Consider the following 19,489-nt stretch of genomic DNA (forward strand, 5'->3'; position numbering starts at 1 on the left):
ACACACACACACACACCACACACACACACATTAATGTAAAACAAAATACAGAGCTCTAGAAAGCAGTAGTCTGAAATTCTACCAGAATGCCTTTGATTAAAGACTGACGGACTAAGAAAGACTTAGTCCACAGGTTCAAGCAGCTTGGTAGGAATGATAGACCTGTGCTACTCTTGAAAGAAACTATTTTCCTAGGAACTCAAGATCCTAAAAAGTGTAAATGCAAGGGCAGATAATACATATTTTAGGCTTTGTGGGTCATGTGGCCTCTGCCACAATTTAGCCCCAAAGCAGCATGCAGCAATGCAGAAAACACTGAGTAAGGCTAGCTCCCACAAACCCTGTGTAACACAGGCATGTGGGGGCAGGGCACAGCTGAGGGTGGGCCTTTGCCAGCCCCTGGCCCGGAGCCCTCGTGATTCACTGATCATCAGGACTGCCTTCCTGACCCTCCTGCTCTCACCTGTCTTGCAGGCACCCATCTAATCTGATGCTGGACCGGCTGAGTGGGAAGATCCTGCACATTGACTTTGGGGACTGCTTTGAGGTGAACATGCTAACCCTCCTGACAGTTTGGGCAGTTCAAGTACAAAAGGCCTTCCTGTCGCCTCTCTCCATAGGCTCTCCTATCCAAGAGGGCTCTCCTGTCCCCCTGCTGCATGCTGGCCAAGGCCAGGCAGTGAGCACTTGTCCCTTTTCTCATCTCTGTTTTTGTTTTCTTACGTCCATCTTTCAAATCCCTGTGATAAATGTCCTCTCACTGAATTTGATGGGAACTCTTTTCTTGCTGTGATATAAATAAGAGCACATAATGTCAAGAAAGGCCACCACCTTCACCTGGCCGCAGCTAGAGCATATAACCTAACCATGGATTTGCTTTTTCCTTTAATGACCCTACAGGTCGCTATGACCAGAGAGAAATTTCCAGAAAAGATTCCATTTAGACTAACAAGGATGTTGACCAATGCTATGGAGGTGAGTGGATCCTGGATACACACTGATTAGAAATGGAGCCAATATAGAGATGCCCTTCTCCGAGGGCAGTCATGCTTGTTAGGGTGCATCAGCTCCCCTAGGTGCCCATGTGGTTTCTCTAGCAGGTCCCCAGGACTGTGTTAGGAATGACCTGTGAAGGTCAGCACTGCATGTGCGTCAGGGTCTGCACTGACTTGTGCCGCTGTTTTCTGACCTTTGTGCAGGTTACGGGTCTGGATGGCAACTACAGAACCACATGCCACACAGTGATGGAAGTGCTTCGGGAACACAAGGACAGTGTCATGGCTGTGCTGGAAGCCTTTGTCTATGACCCTCTGCTCAACTGGAGGCTGATGGACAGTAAGCTCCAAATACGTGGGATAGGTTCTCTAAGTTCCAAGCCAGCCTATGCTATTTAAATTAAATATGTATGTATGCATGTATGTATGCTTGTGTGTATGTATGTATGTGTCCCCGACAATTACAGAGCAGTTCTGAGAGCTGGAGTGGCATTTCAAACATATTTATGAGCTAGAAAACACTCTAGCTTAGCTGTTTAATGAAGATGGTTTTTTGGATAAACTGTACCTTGTTGGTTTTTGTTTGTTTGGCTGTAAAGTAGGAAGCTAGTATTTTAGTGAGAAGCACAGACAGTTATGATTGAGACAGCAGCTTGGCCCTCTACTCCCTGGAGTGAGGATTCTAACTATCAAGAGGCTTCGGATACTCTGAGTAAACTGGCACTGACCTGTCTGTGCCAGGCCTGTGGTGGAGAGCATCCAGGTTGCAGATTCAGCATCACAGCTTTTGAAAAAATACGTTTTAGCTGGGTGGGTGGTGCTACATGCCTTTAATTCCAACACTTGGGAGGCAGAGGCAGGATGGTTGCTTGTGAGTTCATCCTGGTTACAGAGTGAGTTCCAGAGAACAGTTGGCTACACAGAGAAACCATGTCTCACAAAAAAAGAAAAGAAAAAATTATGTTTCTGTGATCATAAGAAAATACCTTTGCAACCAAGTTTCTTCCATGTTACCGTCTAAAGTGCTTCCTACTTTGTGCTTTCTCCTCCCAGCGAATACCAAAGGCAATAAGCGGTCCCGGACAAGGACAGACTCCTACTCTGCCAGCCAGTCAGTAGGTGGGTACACCCAGGGAAATGGGGGGCCCCATTAGTTTGCCCAGAGTGGCTGAGGTCATCTTACCTATGCAGCAAGTTTGAGGCTAGCCTGGATTATATGAAACCCAGTCTGAAAGAAAAGGGGGAGGGGGCTGTCAAGATGCTTGTCACTCAAGCCTGGTGATCTGAGGTGGAAGGAGGTGATCATGAGACTGTCCTCTGAGCATACATGAGCCACAGCATGCGCTCCCCCCACCCCCCAGACGTTCACAACAGCAACAGATAATACATTTTAACATAATTAGAAACTAATTGCTTTCTATTACCTTTTTATTTGTATGTGTATTTTATATGTGTCTTGCCTGCATGTATGTCTGTGCAGTCCATGAATGCCCGGTGGACGCCAGAAGCACATGCTGGGCCACCTGGGACTGGAGCTACAGATGCTTGTGCACCACATGAGTGCTGGGAATCAAATCAGGGCTGCCACCAGAGCTACAAGTGCTCCTAGCCACTGAGCCACCTCTCCAGCCCTATGTTAGGCTTCTGTGATGGCAGGGCTTAGGATGGAGCTCTGGAGAGTGCTTGCCTAGACTGAGTGAACCCTAAGTCTAACCCCCAGGGCAGCTCAGTGGTAAGGGCCAACCCTAGCCACCTAAGTTTGATCCCCTAGACACACGTTGTGGAAGAAGAGAACCAACTTCTAAAAGCTGACCTCTGACCTCTGACCTCCCAAACATGCTACCTCCCACCTACCCCCAACACAGACAACACATAAATAAATATAATTGTTTGTGGGGGAGGTCTTTTTCCTTTTTTGTTTTTTTGGTTTTTTTTGTTTTTTGTTTTTTGAGACAGGGTTTCTCTGTGCAGTCCTGGCTGTCCTGGAACTCACTCTGTAGGCCAGGCTGCCCTCAAACTCAGAAATCCACCTGCCTCTGCCTCCCAAGTTCTGAGATTAAAAATAAATATAATTTTTATTTTGAAAAGAATAGCAGATAGGGGCTAGAGAGATGGCCTAGAGCTTAAGAGCACTGACTGCTCTTCTATAGGTCTTGAGTTCAATTCCCAGCAACCACATGGTGGCTCACAACCATCTGATGCTCTCTTCTGGTGTATCTGAAGACAGCTACACTGTACTCATATACATAAAATAAATAATTGTTTTAAATAAATAAATAAATAAAGATTAACAGAGCTGGATGGTGGTGGTGCACACCTTTAATCCCAGCACTAGGGCATCAAAGGCAAGTATGGATCTCTGTCAGTTTGAGGACTGGAGAAATGGCTCAGAAGTTAAGAGCACATGCTGTTCTTCCAGAGGATCTGAGTTCAATTCCCAGCACCTACATCACAACTGTCTGTAACTCCTGCTTTAGGAAGATCCAACTGCTTTGGCCTCAGGTACCCAACACCTTACATGGCTATGCCCACATACATATACACACATACACATCATTTAAAATGGAAATAATTTTTAAAAATAATGACAGCCAGATGTTGTGGCCCATGGCTATAATCCCAGCACTTGGAGGTAGAGACATGAGGACCAATGATAAAGTCATCTTTACCTGTGTGGGGACTCGAGGGGAGCCTCAGATATATGAAACCTCTCGAGAGAAAAAGAATGAGAAACTGTTGGTTCCTGACTATTTGAATCGTCTGCTAATTGAGATGTCTTGTTTGTTTGTTTTCCCCTAGAAATTTTGGACGGTGTAGAACTTGGAGAACCAGCCCATAAGAAAGCAGGGACCACTGTGCCAGAATCCATCCATTCATTCAGTAAGTCCACACTCTGAGGAACTCGCTCATTGCACAGATAGCAGCTACAGTGAACAGTGGGCCAGAAAGGGGATCAACGAGACAAGTAACAGAGCTGCCTTTGGGAGGGAGGGGCCCATGAAGTTTGCATTGTGTGCTGAGGACAGAGATGTATGCACAGGATTGGTCAGCACTAGAGGTAAGTCTCATAACAGCAGGGCAGCCTCGAACTCACTGTTTCTACTCTTGTGTCTTCCAGTTGGAGACGGTTTGGTGAAACCAGAAGCCTTAAACAAGAAAGCTATTCAGATTATTAACAGGGTTCGAGATAAGCTCACTGGTGAGTGTCTGGGGCTAAAGGGACATGAAGCCTGATGAGGAGAGTGTCCTCTCAGTGGGTGGCCAGCCAGCTGCCATGGCTCCTGTTGCTGAAGACCCTTAGTACTACATGACATCCCTTGACCTCATTAGCTCTGGGGATGAGGGAGGGAGTCTCTGTTGGAATCTGGATGAATTCCATAACCAGCCAACTCCAGGGCCAAGTTACTGGCCTCGTGGTGAGATGCTGGAAGGTGCCTGACCACTTCGATTTACTATGGCTACTGGCATGCAGTGGAAGGACAAAGAGGAAGCCATGTATGACTTTGGAAAGAAGCAGGCAATCCATATGGATCCTCTTTCTCCTGTGGGGTAGGTTAGTTCATGGAGAGTGGGAGCCAAGTAGCCACAGACCCCATTCCACACTCACGTCTATGTAGCCTCTGAACTCTTCTCCATCCGAATGATGGTAAGAAACCCCAACAGAGAATATGAACATCACAGTAAACATGGGATTCCAGGCTCGGGCATCAGCCAGCCAGGTCAGTAGTCAGGGTGCTTAATCAAGTTACTCAATAAAGGAATCGCACGAGTAGAAACAGCCAGCTTCCCTTAGATTCGAAAGGGGAAACATTGTCACTAAGTAGAGAAGAGGCTGTGATGCCTTGTGATGACAGGGTTTAATTTAATTTGAAAAGCCCAGAAAAGTCTCCCTAAGGAAACAACTGGAGCCCAAGTTTATAAGAAGGAGTGTATTAGTTACATTTCTATTGCTAAGATAGATATTGATAGATAGATAGATAGATAGATAGATAGATAGATAGATTGATTGATTGATTGACAGATAGATATTGATAAGACACGTGCTCACTTATAAAAGAGAGCATCTATTGGGCTGATGGTTTTAGGTGGTTAGCCCATAAGCATCATGGTGCTGAGCACAGCAGCAGCAGGCAAGTATGGTGCCTGAGCAGTAGCTGAGAGCTTACATCTTGATCTACAACTCTGAGGCAGAGAAAACTAACTGAAAATGACATAGGCTTTTGAAACCTCAAAGCCCAGCTCCAGCGACACTGTCCTCCGGCAACTCTACACCTCATAATCCTTCCCAAATAGTTCCATCAGCTAGGGACCAAGTATTCAAATATATGAGCCTCTGGGGACCACCGTCATCCAGACCTCCACAAGGAATTACCTAGCAGACGTTAAGGCTGTGTCAGGCAGAGGGAGCAGTGGATCTGGAACCCCTGATGAGAGGGATGGTAAAGGAAGATCCCAGGCTGCCATTGGCCCAGGGCACCCACCGGAGGCAGGTAGGCGCAATGGGGAAGAACCAGGCATGATTGCTTTGTGTTGTGATAGCACGTGCACTGGCTGGGTGGCCTTGCATCAGGAGGAGGACGTTTAAATGCTTTAATGTGCAGACAAGACAACCACTGATGAATTGAAGACCTCGATGCAAGAGGTCTTGAGGAAGGCAGGTCAAAGGCTGGGCTAGGGCTGTGGCTCAGTGGTAAAGTTATTGCCTACACACAGAACCTAGGTAATAGTCCCAGTACAATGCAAAAAATAAAACCCGCCGGGCGTGGTGGCGCACGCCTTTAATCCCAGCACTCGGGAGGCAGAGGCAGACGGATTTCTGAGTTCGAGGCCAGCCTGGTCTACAAAGTGAGTTCCAGGACAGCCAGGGCTATACAGAGAAACCCTGTCTTGAAAAACAAAATAAAATAAAATAAAATAAAACCCACAAAGATGGCCATCACTGGAAAGAGAGGTCCATTGGACTTGCCAACTTTATATGCCCCAGTACAGGGGAATGCCAGGGCCAAGGGGTGGGGGTGGGTGGGTGGGAGACTGGGGGGGGGGAGNGTATTGGGGACTTTTTGGATAGCATTGGAAATGTAACTGAGGAAAATACATAATAAAAAAATAATAATTAAAAAAAAAACCCACAAAGATGGCTTTGACACCCGAGGCATGAGAAGGTCAAAGATGACGTCGCTGGTGACCTGTGTGGAGCCCGATAGCTAGACTAAAGTTGTTGAAGAGAATGAGGTGGAGGCAAAGAAAGGTGAGATGCTGCAGAACTCTTGAGCAGTCTCTGCAGGGAGGAGAGGCCTAAGTGAGCAAATAGAAGCTGTGGATTGCAGAGTCCTGGGTCTGAGGCAATGGCACAGAAGGACCCTCACTTAGCCACACCCCATGTCTCTAAGGAGTGTGTTCAGAAAACTGAGAAGGCCACCATGACGCCTCATAGCTTTAATCTTGGTGTTCAAAAGTAAGGCAAGCTCCAGCCAGGGCTTCGTAGGCAGAGAAAGAGACCCTGTCTCAAGCACACAGACAAAAACCTGTGAGAAGGATGTAATCAAGGAGAGATTGAGACTACATAATCAGTACTTTGAATGTTAGACCCTGAGCACAAGGCAGGATGGTCAGAGGAGAGGAACACATGCCTAGGTTTGGGAGAAGAGGAGACTGATGAAAAGAAGCCAGTCTGCAAGCCGCCCAGCATAGCCTCAGGGCTAGAACTAAACCAGGACAAGTGGAGAAACCCTAGTATGTATGGAGATCTGGAAGATTTACACAGTCATTGAGGTAGTAGAAAGGTGCTTTGCCAGCTAGGCGTGGTGGCTCATGCCTGCAATCCCAGTAGTAGAACAAAGCAGCTGGCTGGGTCATAACAGTGAGTTCTAGGAATACTCAAAAATCATCAGATGGGCAGGCACAGCTGCCTCCTCAGGCCAGATGGTACTACATGAAATCTCTCTCAAGACCCACTCCCCCATCTCAGAGAAAAGAAAAAGAGGCGGGATGGGCCTGCAAAGGTGGCTCTGTGGTGAAAAGCAGGCGTTATCCTTGTGGTCCAGGTTTGGTTCCCAGCATCCATATATGGTTCATGCCTATCAGTAACTCCAATTCCAGGGCATCTGACTCCATGTTCTGACCTCCAAGAGCACAAACATGGTGCACATATGGGCAAAACACTGAGGCACATAAAATTTAAAAATCTCTAAAACATAAAACAAAACTGTTCTTGCTTCGGTAGCACATATACTAATGTTGGAATAATACAGAGAGGATTAGCAAGGCCCCTGAGCAAGAATGACATGCAGAGGACTCTGAGAGGGGGGACTAAATAAATCAAATAATTTAAAAAATAATCAAATAGAAATGCATAGTCATACTGTGCATTATCTTTAGTCAAAGTTTAGATATTTGGGAGTCTGGGCTATTGATTACCAACAGTAAATGAATTTGGCTTAAAAAAAAAGCATGGGTGGGGGAGCGTGTGTGGGACTTTTGGAATAGCATTGGAAATGTAAATGAAATAAATACCTAATTTTAAAAAAAAGATTAAAAAAAAAAGCATATTATCAAAGAAGCTCTATTGGCTAGTTAGGCTGCTGAGTCTGTGTGGGGACAAGATCTTAACTGTCCAGTAGAAACACTGATGAAAATGTGTGGGGTTCAAGCTAAATGACCTTGTTCACTCCTCAAATCTGATTTTGGAACAGCCCTATTAGCCACTTCTTTGAACTGGGTCTATATTAAGAGATCAGTGTGCCTGCAGATGACACAGAGGTGAATTTCTCACTGCAGACATGGGCTGTGTTGTTGCCAAGTGCAGATGACAGTCTTTCTGCTTCCTAGGTCGGGATTTCTCTCATGATGACACTTTGGATGTTCCAACCCAAGTGGAGCTGCTTATCAAGCAAGCAACATCTCATGAGAACCTCTGCCAGTGCTACATCGGCTGGTGAGTGAGCCTTGCAGAGAAGCCTCATTGGCCAGGCATGGTGGCACATGCCCTTACTCCCCAGCACTGGGGATGCAGAAGCAGGCAAAACTCTTTAAGTTTCAGTACAGCCAAGGCTATAGTGGTGAAACCATGTCTCAAAAATATCTGAGAATGCTCCTTGTCTAACGGGAAACTGAGAGCTGTGATCTGTATCTGGAAGTCACAGCTGCTTCGGAGCTACAGTTTAGAATGGGCAGGTGCATGACTTTCTGTGGTGGCTCTAGATTTTTGTTGTCACTCCAGAGATGTAGGGCAGCACAGGAAGAGTCAGAGCAATGACTAGAGAGAAAAAGTGAAGAAAAAGATTGGTAATCCTGTAATCGAGAGTCTGGGCAGGAATTTGAGAGAAGGAGCAGAGAAATCTCTGGGCGCTCAGGCCCGTTAGCCCTTGACTAGTGATATTGACTGAATCCCACGGGGCTCAGACCTGCTCTCTGTACTTGGGGAAAGCTTGGACGAGCTCTGACTGACCATTCCCTTTCTGTCACCTTCCTAGGTGTCCCTTCTGGTAACTGAGGCCTGGAAAACCACGTCGTCTCCTCCCAGGCTTTAGTACCTTGTCTGTGCTTCCAGTGGACTAAAACCATGGACAGACAGTTGGACTTGTTAAATATTTTGAAATGTATATGAAAAGAACTACTGTATATTCAAAGTTGGCTTCTGCCAACCTCCTAGCTGCTGTTGAAAAGACACTGTCAGAAACACAAGGCTTGATTCAGTTCCCAGGACAGTGAAACACAGTAATCCTTCAGAAGCCAGGCCTTGGAATTTTGGGAGAACAGAAGATGGGTAACTGAGAAATACGGGTTTTGACTTAACTTACAAGAAAACTCATCATAAACATTGCTGACAGAATAATCCAGTTGGTCCTCTCAACCAGGGGCTCCAACAGCAAGGACACAGAGGTCGGCACTCCACCATCCTGTTACCTCACCCGTCCCTGGATGCAGTGGCGACATTTGCAGGATGGGCCAACATGGCTAAGAGAGTCTGTCTTCCGCCTGACCCCATGATGCTGAAACTCACAAGACCTGCCCTTCCAGGAGGACATTTGTTCTGATGCCTGGCCACCGGGCATGAGCAGGTGTGCCAAGGATCTCCATGCGGGGCCACACTGGCCCTACTGTGTTCAGTGAGGGAGGGTATGCTGTATTTGCAGCAGGGACTCAGAACACAAATGCTGATCACAGAGGGACACACTAGAGCAGGTTGTGAGTTATAAGCAAAGAAAATATCCAACTAAATACACAAAGTATAAAGTAAAGCCACATCTAGACACCACGTTGTATCTGAGTAAATTTTGTGCCAATAAATGACATCAGAATTTTAAAAGCATGTATGTGTATGACTGGCTTTCTGTTCATCATTTTGTAAATTGTTATTGGGCTTTGGATTAAACTCAGTGGTGAGCCACTGACTAACAGGCACGGGAGCTGACACCATTACATTCCAGCACTAGACAGGCCAAGACAGAGACAGGCAAGCATGGGTCTCTTGAGTTTCAGGACTACACAGAAAACCCTGTCATAATAAACAAGAATATATACATACATACATACACATACGCGTGTCACTTTATCAGTATGGCACATGTATGTATGTGTATTGGTGCCCATGTCAACCAGATGAAGTCATCTGCTCCCTTGGAACTTGAGTTACAAGTGGTCATGAACCTCAAGCCTGGGTGCTGTGGTCCTCTTAAAAAAAACAGCGAGTGTTTTTCGAGACAGGGTTTCTCTGTGTAGCCCTGGCTGTCCTGGAACTCACTTTGTAGACCAGGCTGGCCTCGAACTCGGAAATCAGCCTGCCTCTGCCTCCCGTGCTGGGATTAAAGGCGTGCGCCACCACGCCCGGCTGACAGCGAGTGTTCTTAACTGCTTCAAAACCTCCCTCCCCTCCCTCGCCCAATGTTTTAAACAAATTGGAAAAATCCAATCCTAGCGTGGTTTTGCATGTCTTTAACCCCAGCACTTGAGTGGATGAGGCAGGCGGATCGGAGGTGAAGAGCTAGCTTTAAATGTGGTTTAGATTGTACCCTCCCTCCAGTTCTCACCCGAGGCCACAGGTTTGTTAGGATACAGCGTGAAATCAAAGAAAAGCCTAAATTTCCCCTTCGTTAAGGCAAGTCCCATAAAGCTAAACTACTTACTTGGTGAGGGGTGGGGGAGGGTTTAACCGCGCGCATGCGCGTTACGCCCGCCTCGGGCAGCCGGAACAATCTCGCGAGAAGAGCCGCCCTAGGACGGAAATATGGCGCCTCCCAGTCCCCGGGAGCATCAGTCCGCGCCGGCGACCAGTGCGACCAAGCCTGACGCGGAAATGGTACTGCCTGGCTTCCCCGATGCAGACAGCTTCGTAAAGGTGAGTTTGCGGGCCCTGGGGCACCCCAGGAGCCCCCTGTTCTGGCCGGAAACGGGTCTGGGGCTACGGGCTTCCGGCGGCCTGAGGGCGCGCACGGAGAGCGGGAGCGGAGGGCTCCGCGCTTCCGGTGTGAGCGCGTGTGGCTTCGCGTGTCGAGCCGTGTCCACGGCCTCGGAGGGGCGTCCTTGTCACTACCTCTCCCGAGGGGTCCGACAGCTGGGAGACGCTCCCTCCCATTGCTCACCCCGCTGCTGCACTGATGTCCGTTACCCCAATCTCTTGGGTTGACTGTCCCCCGTCACGGGTGACATCGAGCCTCTCCAAGTGTCAAAGGAGCTCTTGAGAAGGAGCATAGAATTTTTTTTTATTTATTTAAAGTCTTTGTTCACAAAATTCATAATGCTGTCATTAGGCCTTCACACCTCCCGACTGCCGGGGTCCCCCAACCGTAAGATCATTTTCATTGATGGCCTTGCTGCAGCAATCTATGTAGACATTAACTTCGAAGTAAATTTTGCGATCCTCTTGTTGGTTTAAAAAAATACATTATTTTCGTCGCTAATTCGTAACTGTAATTTTGCTACCGTTATGAATCATAATGTAAGCAGGCAGGGTATTGGTTGGTCTGTGACCCATTATTTATCAACGACAGCTGCTTCTGATTCTTTACCCTTAACTACCTCACAACAGTCTTATCGAAAGCACTGGATATAAAATGGCCATCTGAGTGGGGCGGGAGTGGTGCACACCTTTAATCCCAGCACCTGGGAGGCAGAGGCAGGCGGATCTCTGTGTCTGAGCCCATCCTAACCCAGGTCCTGTAAGAGAAGTGCTAAGCACTCTTTTAACACTGAGTCTCTCCAGCTCTTATGAGTTTTTTTATTTCTGCTGAATGGACAGGAATCCATGTCTAAAATGTGTCTTTTTCTCTGGATTTTCAGTTTGCACTTGGGTCCGTAGTGGCAGTTACCAAGGCATCCGGGGGCCTGCCACAGTTCGGTGACGAGTATGATTTTTACAGAAGTTTCCCTGCCTTCCAGGCATTCTGTGAGACACAAGGAGACAGGTTACTGCAGTGGTAAGTTTATTACATCGAGTGAAAGAAAGAGGGGCTGGAGAGATGGCTGAGCGGTTAAGAGCACTAACTATTCTTCCAAAGGTCCAGAGTTCAAATCCCAGCAACCACATGGTGGCTCACAACCATCTGTAGTGGGATCCGATGCCCTCTTCTGGTGCGTCTGAAGACAGCTACAGTGTACTCACATATAATAAATAAATAAATCTTTGAAAGAAAGAAAGAGAAAGAAAAGATTTTCCTGAGGGTCACATACCTCAGCGGTTGGGAAGTAATGAGAATGGTTGGGTTTCTGGGTCTGAATTCCAGTACCAACCAACCACCACCAAAAAAAGAAAAAAAGCACTACTAAATGCCAGTAACCAGGAGGAACATACGATAATCACATGGCCTCTGGTTGTTAAGAGAGCATGCTGGTTCACTACGGAGCCCGGGCTAGCCTGGAACTTGCTATGTAGACCAAGCTGGCCTTGAAAATCTTAAACATCAACCTTTCTCTACCTCTTGAGTGCTAAAATAGATATGTGCGCCATTACAGCCAGCATGATCTATGATTGTTAAAAATAAATTAGGGGCCAGCAAGATGACTCAGTAGCTAAAAGTCACCTAATTCCAAGCCTGACAGCCTGAATTGAACCTCTGAGACTCAGGATGGAGTGAGCAAGCTTCTGCAAGTTGTCCTCTGACCTTTACACATGGGCCGGGGAACTCACATCTTTAATCCCAGCACTAGGGAGGCAGAGGCGAGTAGGTCTCTGAGTTAAGGCCAGCGTGGTCTATAGAGTTAGTAGAGTTAGTTGTTGGGGGAAATTACCTTAAAGTTATTATTTTATTGAGAATAGGTCTAACTCACTAAATTGCACAGGTTGGCTTGGAACTCACTGGGCCCAAGCCTTCCGTGAAGCCAGTATCACAAGCCTACACCACCAGGCCTGGGTTTGGGTCTTATGTCTGAAACATTGCTGTGAAGATATACATTTTATTAGTTTCATGCAGACTGCTGGGAAGCCTGTGATCCGAGCCCTCTGTGGTATTCCCCAGCCTGTGGATTGGTGGAATAAAGCAGACATGCTGACCTGGGTTTTCCTCTCTTCTTAGCATGAGTCGGGTAATGCAGTACCATGGGTGTCGCAGCAACATCAAAGACCGAAGTAAAGTGACAGAGCTGGAGGACAAGTTCGATTTACTAGTCGATACCAATGACGTGATATTGGAGAGAGTGGTGAGTGCCTCCTGTCCACATAAGTAAACTCAGACAGAAAGCTCAGATATCAAAATGCAAGGAGAAACCCCAGCGTTACGGAAAATGGATTAAGGGTAGCCCGGCCTAGCAGCCATACCAATGTCTCAGCACTAGAGAAGCAAAGGCAGGTGGACCTCTGTGAGTTCCAGACCAGCCTGCTCTACACAGTAAGACCTCTCTGATAGGGAGATGGGTGGGTGGGTGGGTGGGTGGGTGGATAGATAGACATTTTCATTACATGGATGGGCACGTGCTCCTGAGTGCCAGTGTCAGTGGAGACCTGCGATCTTGGAGCTGGAGTTACAGGCAGTTGTGACCCACCTAACATGGGTGCTGGGGTAGAGTACCAGTCCTCTGCAAGAGCCATACGTGCTCTCTCCAGCCCCCATCCATGCTTTGCAAAAACAGTTACATTTTTTAGCTCTGAAAAATGGCTCACAGCCAGGCGTGGTGGCGCACGCCTTTAATCCCAGCACTTGGGAGGCAAAGGCAGGCGAATTTCTGAGTTCGAGGCCAGCCTGGTCTACATAGTGATTTCCAGGACAGCCAGTGCTACACAGAGAAACCCTGTTTCGAAAAACCAAAAAAAAAAAAAGAAAGAAAGAAAGAAAGAAAAGTGGCTTACAAGTTAAGAGCACTTTCTGCTCTTCTAGAGGACCCAGGTTCAATTCCCAGCACCCACGTGGCAGCTCACAACATCCTCACACAGACATACATGCAAGCAAAATACCAATACATATAGAATAAGATAAATAAATCATTTATAAAAATTTAAAATTTTAATTGGCAAGTTGAAATTCTGAATACTTGCAATATATAAATAAATATTTTATTATATTTATCTAATTTTAATTTATTCATTTTTATTTTATGTGCATTGGCGTTTTCCGTGTGTGTATGTGTGTGTGTGTATGTCTGTCTCCCAGAACTGGAGTTACAGACAGTTGTGAGCTGCTATGTGGGTGCTAGGAATTGAACTCAGGTCATCTGGAAGAAAAGCCAGCGAGTGCTCTGAACCCCTGAGGCATCTCTCCAACCCTTACCTACTCTTTCATAAATGTATAAACCACGTATTTCTGTGACTACGTTTCTTGAGAATGTCAGGTAATTAAGTCTGTATAAGTGAGAACCTAACCCAGTGCCTGTGTCCACCTAGGGTATGTTACTGGATGAAGCCTCTGGTGTGAACAAGCATCAGCAGCCTGTCCTTCCTGCAGGGCTGCAGGTCCCCAAAACAATAGTATCCAGCTGGAACCGGAAGGTGAGCCCCCGCTCTGCAGGGTAGTGAGAGTCTCTAACATGGCTTTTACCAGAATGCCGCATTTTACTTTGCATGGCTGTCGTTACTTGCTGCAAGTAGCTGACCGCTCCCCACTTCCACGTGGTCTCACAGCACACCCAGCCCACCCACCCCTTCTCCATGCGGCACTTGAACCCACACATGCAATAACATTCCAAATGTGTGGTCCTGAGATGTTCTTGTCTCCAGAAGACAAGCTGGAATTTCTTTTCCTACTTCATCCAGTGGCTTTGTCCCAGTTGATTCATGTGTATTGACTGCAGGCAGGAGAGTATGGCAAAAAGGCAAAATCGGAGACTTTCCGACTGCTGCATGCAAAAAACATCGTCCGACCTCAGCTCAGGTTTCGAGAGAAGATCGACAATTCTAACACACCATTTCTCCCGAAAATCTTTGTCAAACCCAATGCCCGGAAGCCACTCCCTCTGGGTAAGTGGTGCCTTTGAAGTGCTTGAGAATTCAACTTCGCTTCTGCTTCTGTCCTCGGAGGGGCCTGCCACCACCTCCTCTCCCAAAGCTGAGAAGTGTGTTCCTCATGTGTGACACTGTCTCCATGTGTGCCTGGTCTCCAGCTCTCTCAAAAGAAAGGCGGGAACGCCCGCAGGACCGTCCGGAGGACCTGGATGTCCCCCCAGCCCTGGCAGATTTCATTCATCAGCAGCGAACCCAGCAGGTGGAGCAGGACATGTAAGTGCATGGGCGTGGTCTTTCCATAGCTGACCCTTCCTACCATTTTTAAAAAGATTGATTGTGCATGCATATTTCGTGCACACACCCCACGTACACAAGTGCGTGTGGAGGACAGAAGAGAATGTCAGGTGATTGTGAGCTGTCTGACATGGGTGCTGAGAGCTGATTTTAGTCGTCTGCAGAGCAGTATGTACTCCTAGCGCTGAGCCGTCTCAGGCCTGCATTCTGCATGTCACCCTTACATAGGGGTCGTCCCACTTTGGGTATATGTACTGCCCGGGGAAGCATTGGCCTCTGTATTTATTCTATTGAGGTAAAGGGTCATTTGTTTAGCCCAGCCTGGCCTTTAACACACTGTTAAGGTGAGATACTTTCACAGTGTAATCTCTCCTCATTTTTTGTTGTTGGGGGTAGGCGGTAGTAAGACATGGTCTTGTATATCTCAGGCTGGCCTCAAACTTACTGTGTCACCAAGGATGACCCTGAAGTTAGGATCCTCCAGCCTCCACCTCCCAGATGCTAAGATTAGAGCTACCCGCCCTCCTGCCCAGGTTTGTCTGGTACTGAGGCCGGGACCCAGGGACAGTCACTAGAGCAGGCAAGCTCCAGCCCGCTCATTTGTTGACACACATTGTACCTGAGTGGCTGCACTCCTTCTGAACCATGGCGTTATTGTAAAGGGTTGCATTGTGTTCACTCAGGTTTGCACACCCTTACCAGTATGAACTGGATCACTTTACTCCACCTCAGTCGGTGCTGCAGAGGCCGAAGCCCCAGGTTAGTGCCCACACTCGTTTTCAAAGCCGGCTTCCGGGAGCCTGGGAAGAGCATAGCCCTGGTGTGGCACATTCTGCTGTCCTGCAGTAGCGTTAGGAGGCTGCAGGGTGGGGTCGTCTCGTGCACTTGGGGTTGCCCTGCACCTTCGCAGGGGTTGTCTTTACTACCATGCTTTCTGTGTCCCTTGGTCCAGTTGTACCGAGCTGTGGGAGAGACTCCCTGCCACTTTGTGTCATCCCTGGATGAGCTGGTGGAGCTCAACGAGAAGCTCCTGGGCTGCCAGGAGTTTGCCGTGGACTTAGAGGTACCTCAAGTCACCTGTGGTGAGATCTTCATTGTTTTAGGAGTTAGCTACTTGGGAGTCTAAAGTTAGCACTAATTTTAATGTCTTTTGGTTCTTATATGTGGGGGCCTGAGACAAGTATTGCTCTTTAGGCCAGACTGACTTTAAACTGACGGTAGGCCAGGCTGGCCTCAAACCCATCTTCCTGCCCTAATTTTTTTTTTCTTCACAATCAGTTGTGTAACTAGTGTAGCTAGCCTTTAAGAACTGGTAGGAGGGGCTGGTGAGATGGCTCAGTGGGTAAGAGCACCCTACTGCTCTTCCGAAGGTCTGGAGTTCAAAAGAGTTTAAAAAAAAAAAAAGAACTGGTAGGAGAAGTTGTGTAGCTCTGTGAAGTATTCCCAGAATAAGAACTGAAAGGTGAAGGAGCCCCTAGTAACCCTCTCCTCTCCCCTCCCCCGTCCCCTCTTGTGCATGGGTCAGCATCACTCGTACAGAAGCTTCCTAGGACTCACCTGCCTCATGCAGATCTCCACCCGGACAGAAGACTTCATTGTCGACACCCTCGAGCTTCGCAGTGACATGTACATTCTCAACGAGAGCCTCACGGACCCAGCCATCGTTAAGGTCAGCCCTTCTGCTTCCTGCCTGAGGTGGGATCACAGTGCTTTTCAGCCTAGAGCCAGCGCAGGGAGAAACCCTGTCATCTCCTACCCGGCCATTCAGCACGCCTGTCTGCTTAACTCTAGGTCCCCATGAGGACATTCACAGTGTAGCTTGCTGGCCAGAGATACAAGTCATGTCAGTGACTGTTTCAGGGACCCTAGTCAATTGCATTGTGGACACATGTGGAGCTATAGAGCTCCTTACCCATCTCAGGGCCTGAAAGCAGGGGCAGCCCTTACCAGTGCACAGTTACAGACAGGCTCAGAGCTTGGGGCCAGAGTAAAAGCAGCACCGTAAACTACATCCACCCTGGGCTGGGGGTGCCATCCAGCAGTAGCCTGCTTGCCTAGCATATGCCAGTGCCAGGGTCCAGTTCCTACCCCAAAGGCAGGGCTGATTGAGAAGGCAGATGGTTAGCCTGCTGCTGGTTTGTTTTCAGGTCTTCCATGGTGCCGACTCTGACATTGAGTGGCTGCAGAAAGACTTCGGACTCTATGTGGTGAACATGTTTGACACACACCAGGCAGCACGGCTTCTCAACCTGGCTCGGCACTCACTTGACCACCTGCTGAGACTCTACTGTGGTGTGGAATCAAACAAGCAATATCAGCTGGCAGACTGGAGGATACGGTCAGTTCAGTCTGCCAGTGGCTAAGATGTGTGGGTAGCAGGAGAAAAGTCTGTCAGCATGGAAGCCTTGTCCACTTTGGTCACTTTCAAGATAGCTTGTCTTTAGTTGCCATACCAGAATTTTGTTTATTTTTAGAGACAGGGTTTCTCTGTATAGTCCCGGGTGTCTTGGAACTCACACTGTAGACCAGGCTGGCCTCAAACTCACAAAGATCCACCTGCCTCTGCCTCCTAAGTGCTGGGATTAAATGGGTACTCTACCACCGCTAGACATCAGAATTTCTAAATATAAAAAGGAAAATGTAGCCAGGCAGTGGTGGCACACGCCTTTAATCCCAGTACTTGGGAGGCAGAGGCAGGCGGATTTCTGAGTCTGAGGTCAGGCTGGTCTACAGAGTGAGTTCCAGGACAGCCAGAGCTATACAGAGAAATTCTATCTCAAAAAACAAAAAAATAAAATAAAATAAAAATGAGAATGTATTTGAATGGTTGTTATATTCCCAGTATAAGATGGAAATTAGTAACATTTGAAAGCCACTTTATTCTTGAGCCCTTGCCTTCCTGGGACTGGGCCACGTGCACCAGGGCAGCGCCCTGCCATCCTTGCAGCACTCTCCGTGCTTGCCCCTATCTCGTAGCAGAGGTAAGAAAGCACAGAGAAGGTCAGAGCAGACAGATGGACCACCGTGTTAAATAATGGTTTGTCACAGGGAGAGGCAGGAACTGTCCATGTCCCGTTGGAAAGGAAAAAATCATTGGGATGAGAAAGGGGCCAAGACAGTTGTCACCTAGGACATACAGTTTGGATGGCTGTCCCTGGGACAGTTATTGAAACTGTGCCTCTCTTACAACCCTAGCCCTCTGCCAGAGGAAATGCTGAGCTACGCCCGGGGTGACACCCATTACCTGCTCTACATCTATGACCGAATGAGGCTGGAACTGTGGGAAAGAGGCAACCACCAACCTGTCCAGTTACAGGTGGTTTGGCAGCGGAGCAGGGACATCTGCCTCAAGGTACCGTGTCACCAGAACTGCAGAGACCCCTGACTCAGGCTGTTTCTGATTGAGTTGTGATTTGTTGAGTTAGCATTGAAAATAATGGCTCTTGGGGCTAGAGAGATGGCTCAGTAGTTAAGACCATTGTCTGCTCTTCCAGAGGATCAGGATTCAGTTCCCAGCACAGCACCCACATGGCAGCTCACAACTGGCTACAGCTCTAGTTCAGGGGATCCTACACCCTCACACAGACATAGATGCAACCAGAACACCAGTGCACATTCAAATCCCAGCACCAGCCGGGCATGGTGATGCACACCTTTAGTCCCAGCACTTGGGAGGCAGAGGCAGGCGGATTTCTGAGTTCGAGGTCAGCCTGGTCGACAGAGTGAGTTCCAGGACAGCCAGGGCTGCACAGAGAAGCCCTGTCTTGGGGAAAAAAGAAAGAAAAACCAGAGAGAAGCGGGGGCCAGGGGAGGGAATGAGTTATAGCTTTTATAGTAGCCTTTACACGTGCATACCATTACACTTTTTTTTTTAAGATTTTATTTTATATGTGATGAGTACACTGTAGGTGTCTTCAGACACACCAGAAGAGGGCATCAGATCTCACTAAAGATGGTTGTGAGCCACCATGTGGTTGCTGGGAATTGAACTCAGGACCTCTGGAAGAGCATCTGAGCCATCTCTGAGCCAGCCCTACACTTTCTTCTTTTTCTTCATCCTCTTCTCCTTACCCAAACACATAAAATTAATAAGTAATTTACAAGCTAGTTCATGTTGGTGAATGCCTTTAATACCAGCATTCAGAAGGCAGAGGCAAGTGGATCTCTTGAGTTTGAAGCCAGCCTTATTTACAGAGTAAGTTCCAGGACAGCCAGGGCTACACAGAAACCTGTCTAGAAAACAAAAAACAAAATAACAATAGATATTTAGATAGATAGATAGATAGATAGATAGATAGATAGATAATTTGTATTTTCCTGATAATAAAGAATGTTGAGCGATTTTTCAAATACAGCTTTTTCTGTTTCTTTGGAGAACCTTAATCAGTTCAGTGGCCCATTTCTTGAGTGAGTGATTTGGATTTTAGGTATTTGTTTGCAGTTCCTGTGGGATCATCCTATGCCGAAGCCGTGCTAACCTTGTGCTGTCACATTATCAGTGTGTGCGCTGCCACAGCAAGGAGCTGAGCTTTGCCTTCCCTTTGCTTTCCCTGCAGCACTGAGATTGGGTTCAGAACCTCACACCTGCTAAGCAAGCGCTCTCCCACCGAGCTCTCTGTCCAGCCTTGCTTTCAGGTTTGGCTTGGTTTGGTGTATTGGATTTTCAAGTCAGAGTTTCTTTGTGTAGCCTTTGTAGACCAGTCTGGCCTCAAACTCATAAAAATCCTCCTCCTGGGGGCTGGTGAGATGGCTCAGTGGGTAAGAGCACCCGACTGCTCTTCCGAAGGTCCAGAGTTCAAATCCCAGCAACCACATGGTGGCTCACAACCAT

At 47.6% G+C, this 19,489-nt stretch overlaps 2 protein-coding genes and 1 non-coding gene across 3 annotated transcripts in view; all 3 read left to right on the forward strand.

Annotated features, from left to right (window-relative positions):
• Mtor (mechanistic target of rapamycin kinase) overlaps positions 1-9,307 on the forward strand; it is a 111,088-nt gene extending 101,781 nt beyond the window's left edge. The window contains exons 51-58 of the mRNA XM_021160177.2: positions 475-547; positions 901-975; positions 1,200-1,335; positions 2,049-2,114; positions 3,795-3,875; positions 4,114-4,194; positions 7,824-7,929; positions 8,468-9,307. Coding sequence (XP_021015836.1) covers positions 475-547; positions 901-975; positions 1,200-1,335; positions 2,049-2,114; positions 3,795-3,875; positions 4,114-4,194; positions 7,824-7,929; positions 8,468-8,483 — 634 coding nt within the window. The 3' untranslated portion in view covers positions 8,484-9,307. The remainder of the gene's footprint in view (positions 1-474; positions 548-900; positions 976-1,199; positions 1,336-2,048; positions 2,115-3,794; positions 3,876-4,113; positions 4,195-7,823; positions 7,930-8,467) is intronic.
• On the forward strand, positions 7,203-7,314 carry LOC115030918. Its single transcript, XR_003836518.1, has one exon. It is a non-coding gene; the product is annotated as a U6 spliceosomal RNA (small nuclear RNA).
• An 865-nt stretch (positions 9,308-10,172) lies between the features above and the next one.
• Exosc10 (exosome component 10) overlaps positions 10,173-19,489 on the forward strand; it is a 24,016-nt gene continuing 14,699 nt past the window's right edge. The window contains exons 1-11 of the mRNA XM_021160364.2: positions 10,173-10,332; positions 11,274-11,410; positions 12,506-12,629; positions 13,807-13,911; positions 14,214-14,379; positions 14,523-14,637; positions 15,342-15,417; positions 15,611-15,721; positions 16,184-16,327; positions 16,806-16,996; positions 17,854-18,010. Of these exons, the coding sequence (XP_021016023.1) occupies positions 10,222-10,332; positions 11,274-11,410; positions 12,506-12,629; positions 13,807-13,911; positions 14,214-14,379; positions 14,523-14,637; positions 15,342-15,417; positions 15,611-15,721; positions 16,184-16,327; positions 16,806-16,996; positions 17,854-18,010 (1,437 nt within the window). The 5' untranslated portion in view covers positions 10,173-10,221. The remainder of the gene's footprint in view (positions 10,333-11,273; positions 11,411-12,505; positions 12,630-13,806; positions 13,912-14,213; positions 14,380-14,522; positions 14,638-15,341; positions 15,418-15,610; positions 15,722-16,183; positions 16,328-16,805; positions 16,997-17,853; positions 18,011-19,489) is intronic.

Source organism: Mus caroli, chromosome 4 (genome assembly GCF_900094665.2).
Source record: "Mus caroli chromosome 4, CAROLI_EIJ_v1.1, whole genome shotgun sequence".
Taxonomy (NCBI): Eukaryota; Metazoa; Chordata; class Mammalia; order Rodentia; family Muridae; genus Mus; species Mus caroli.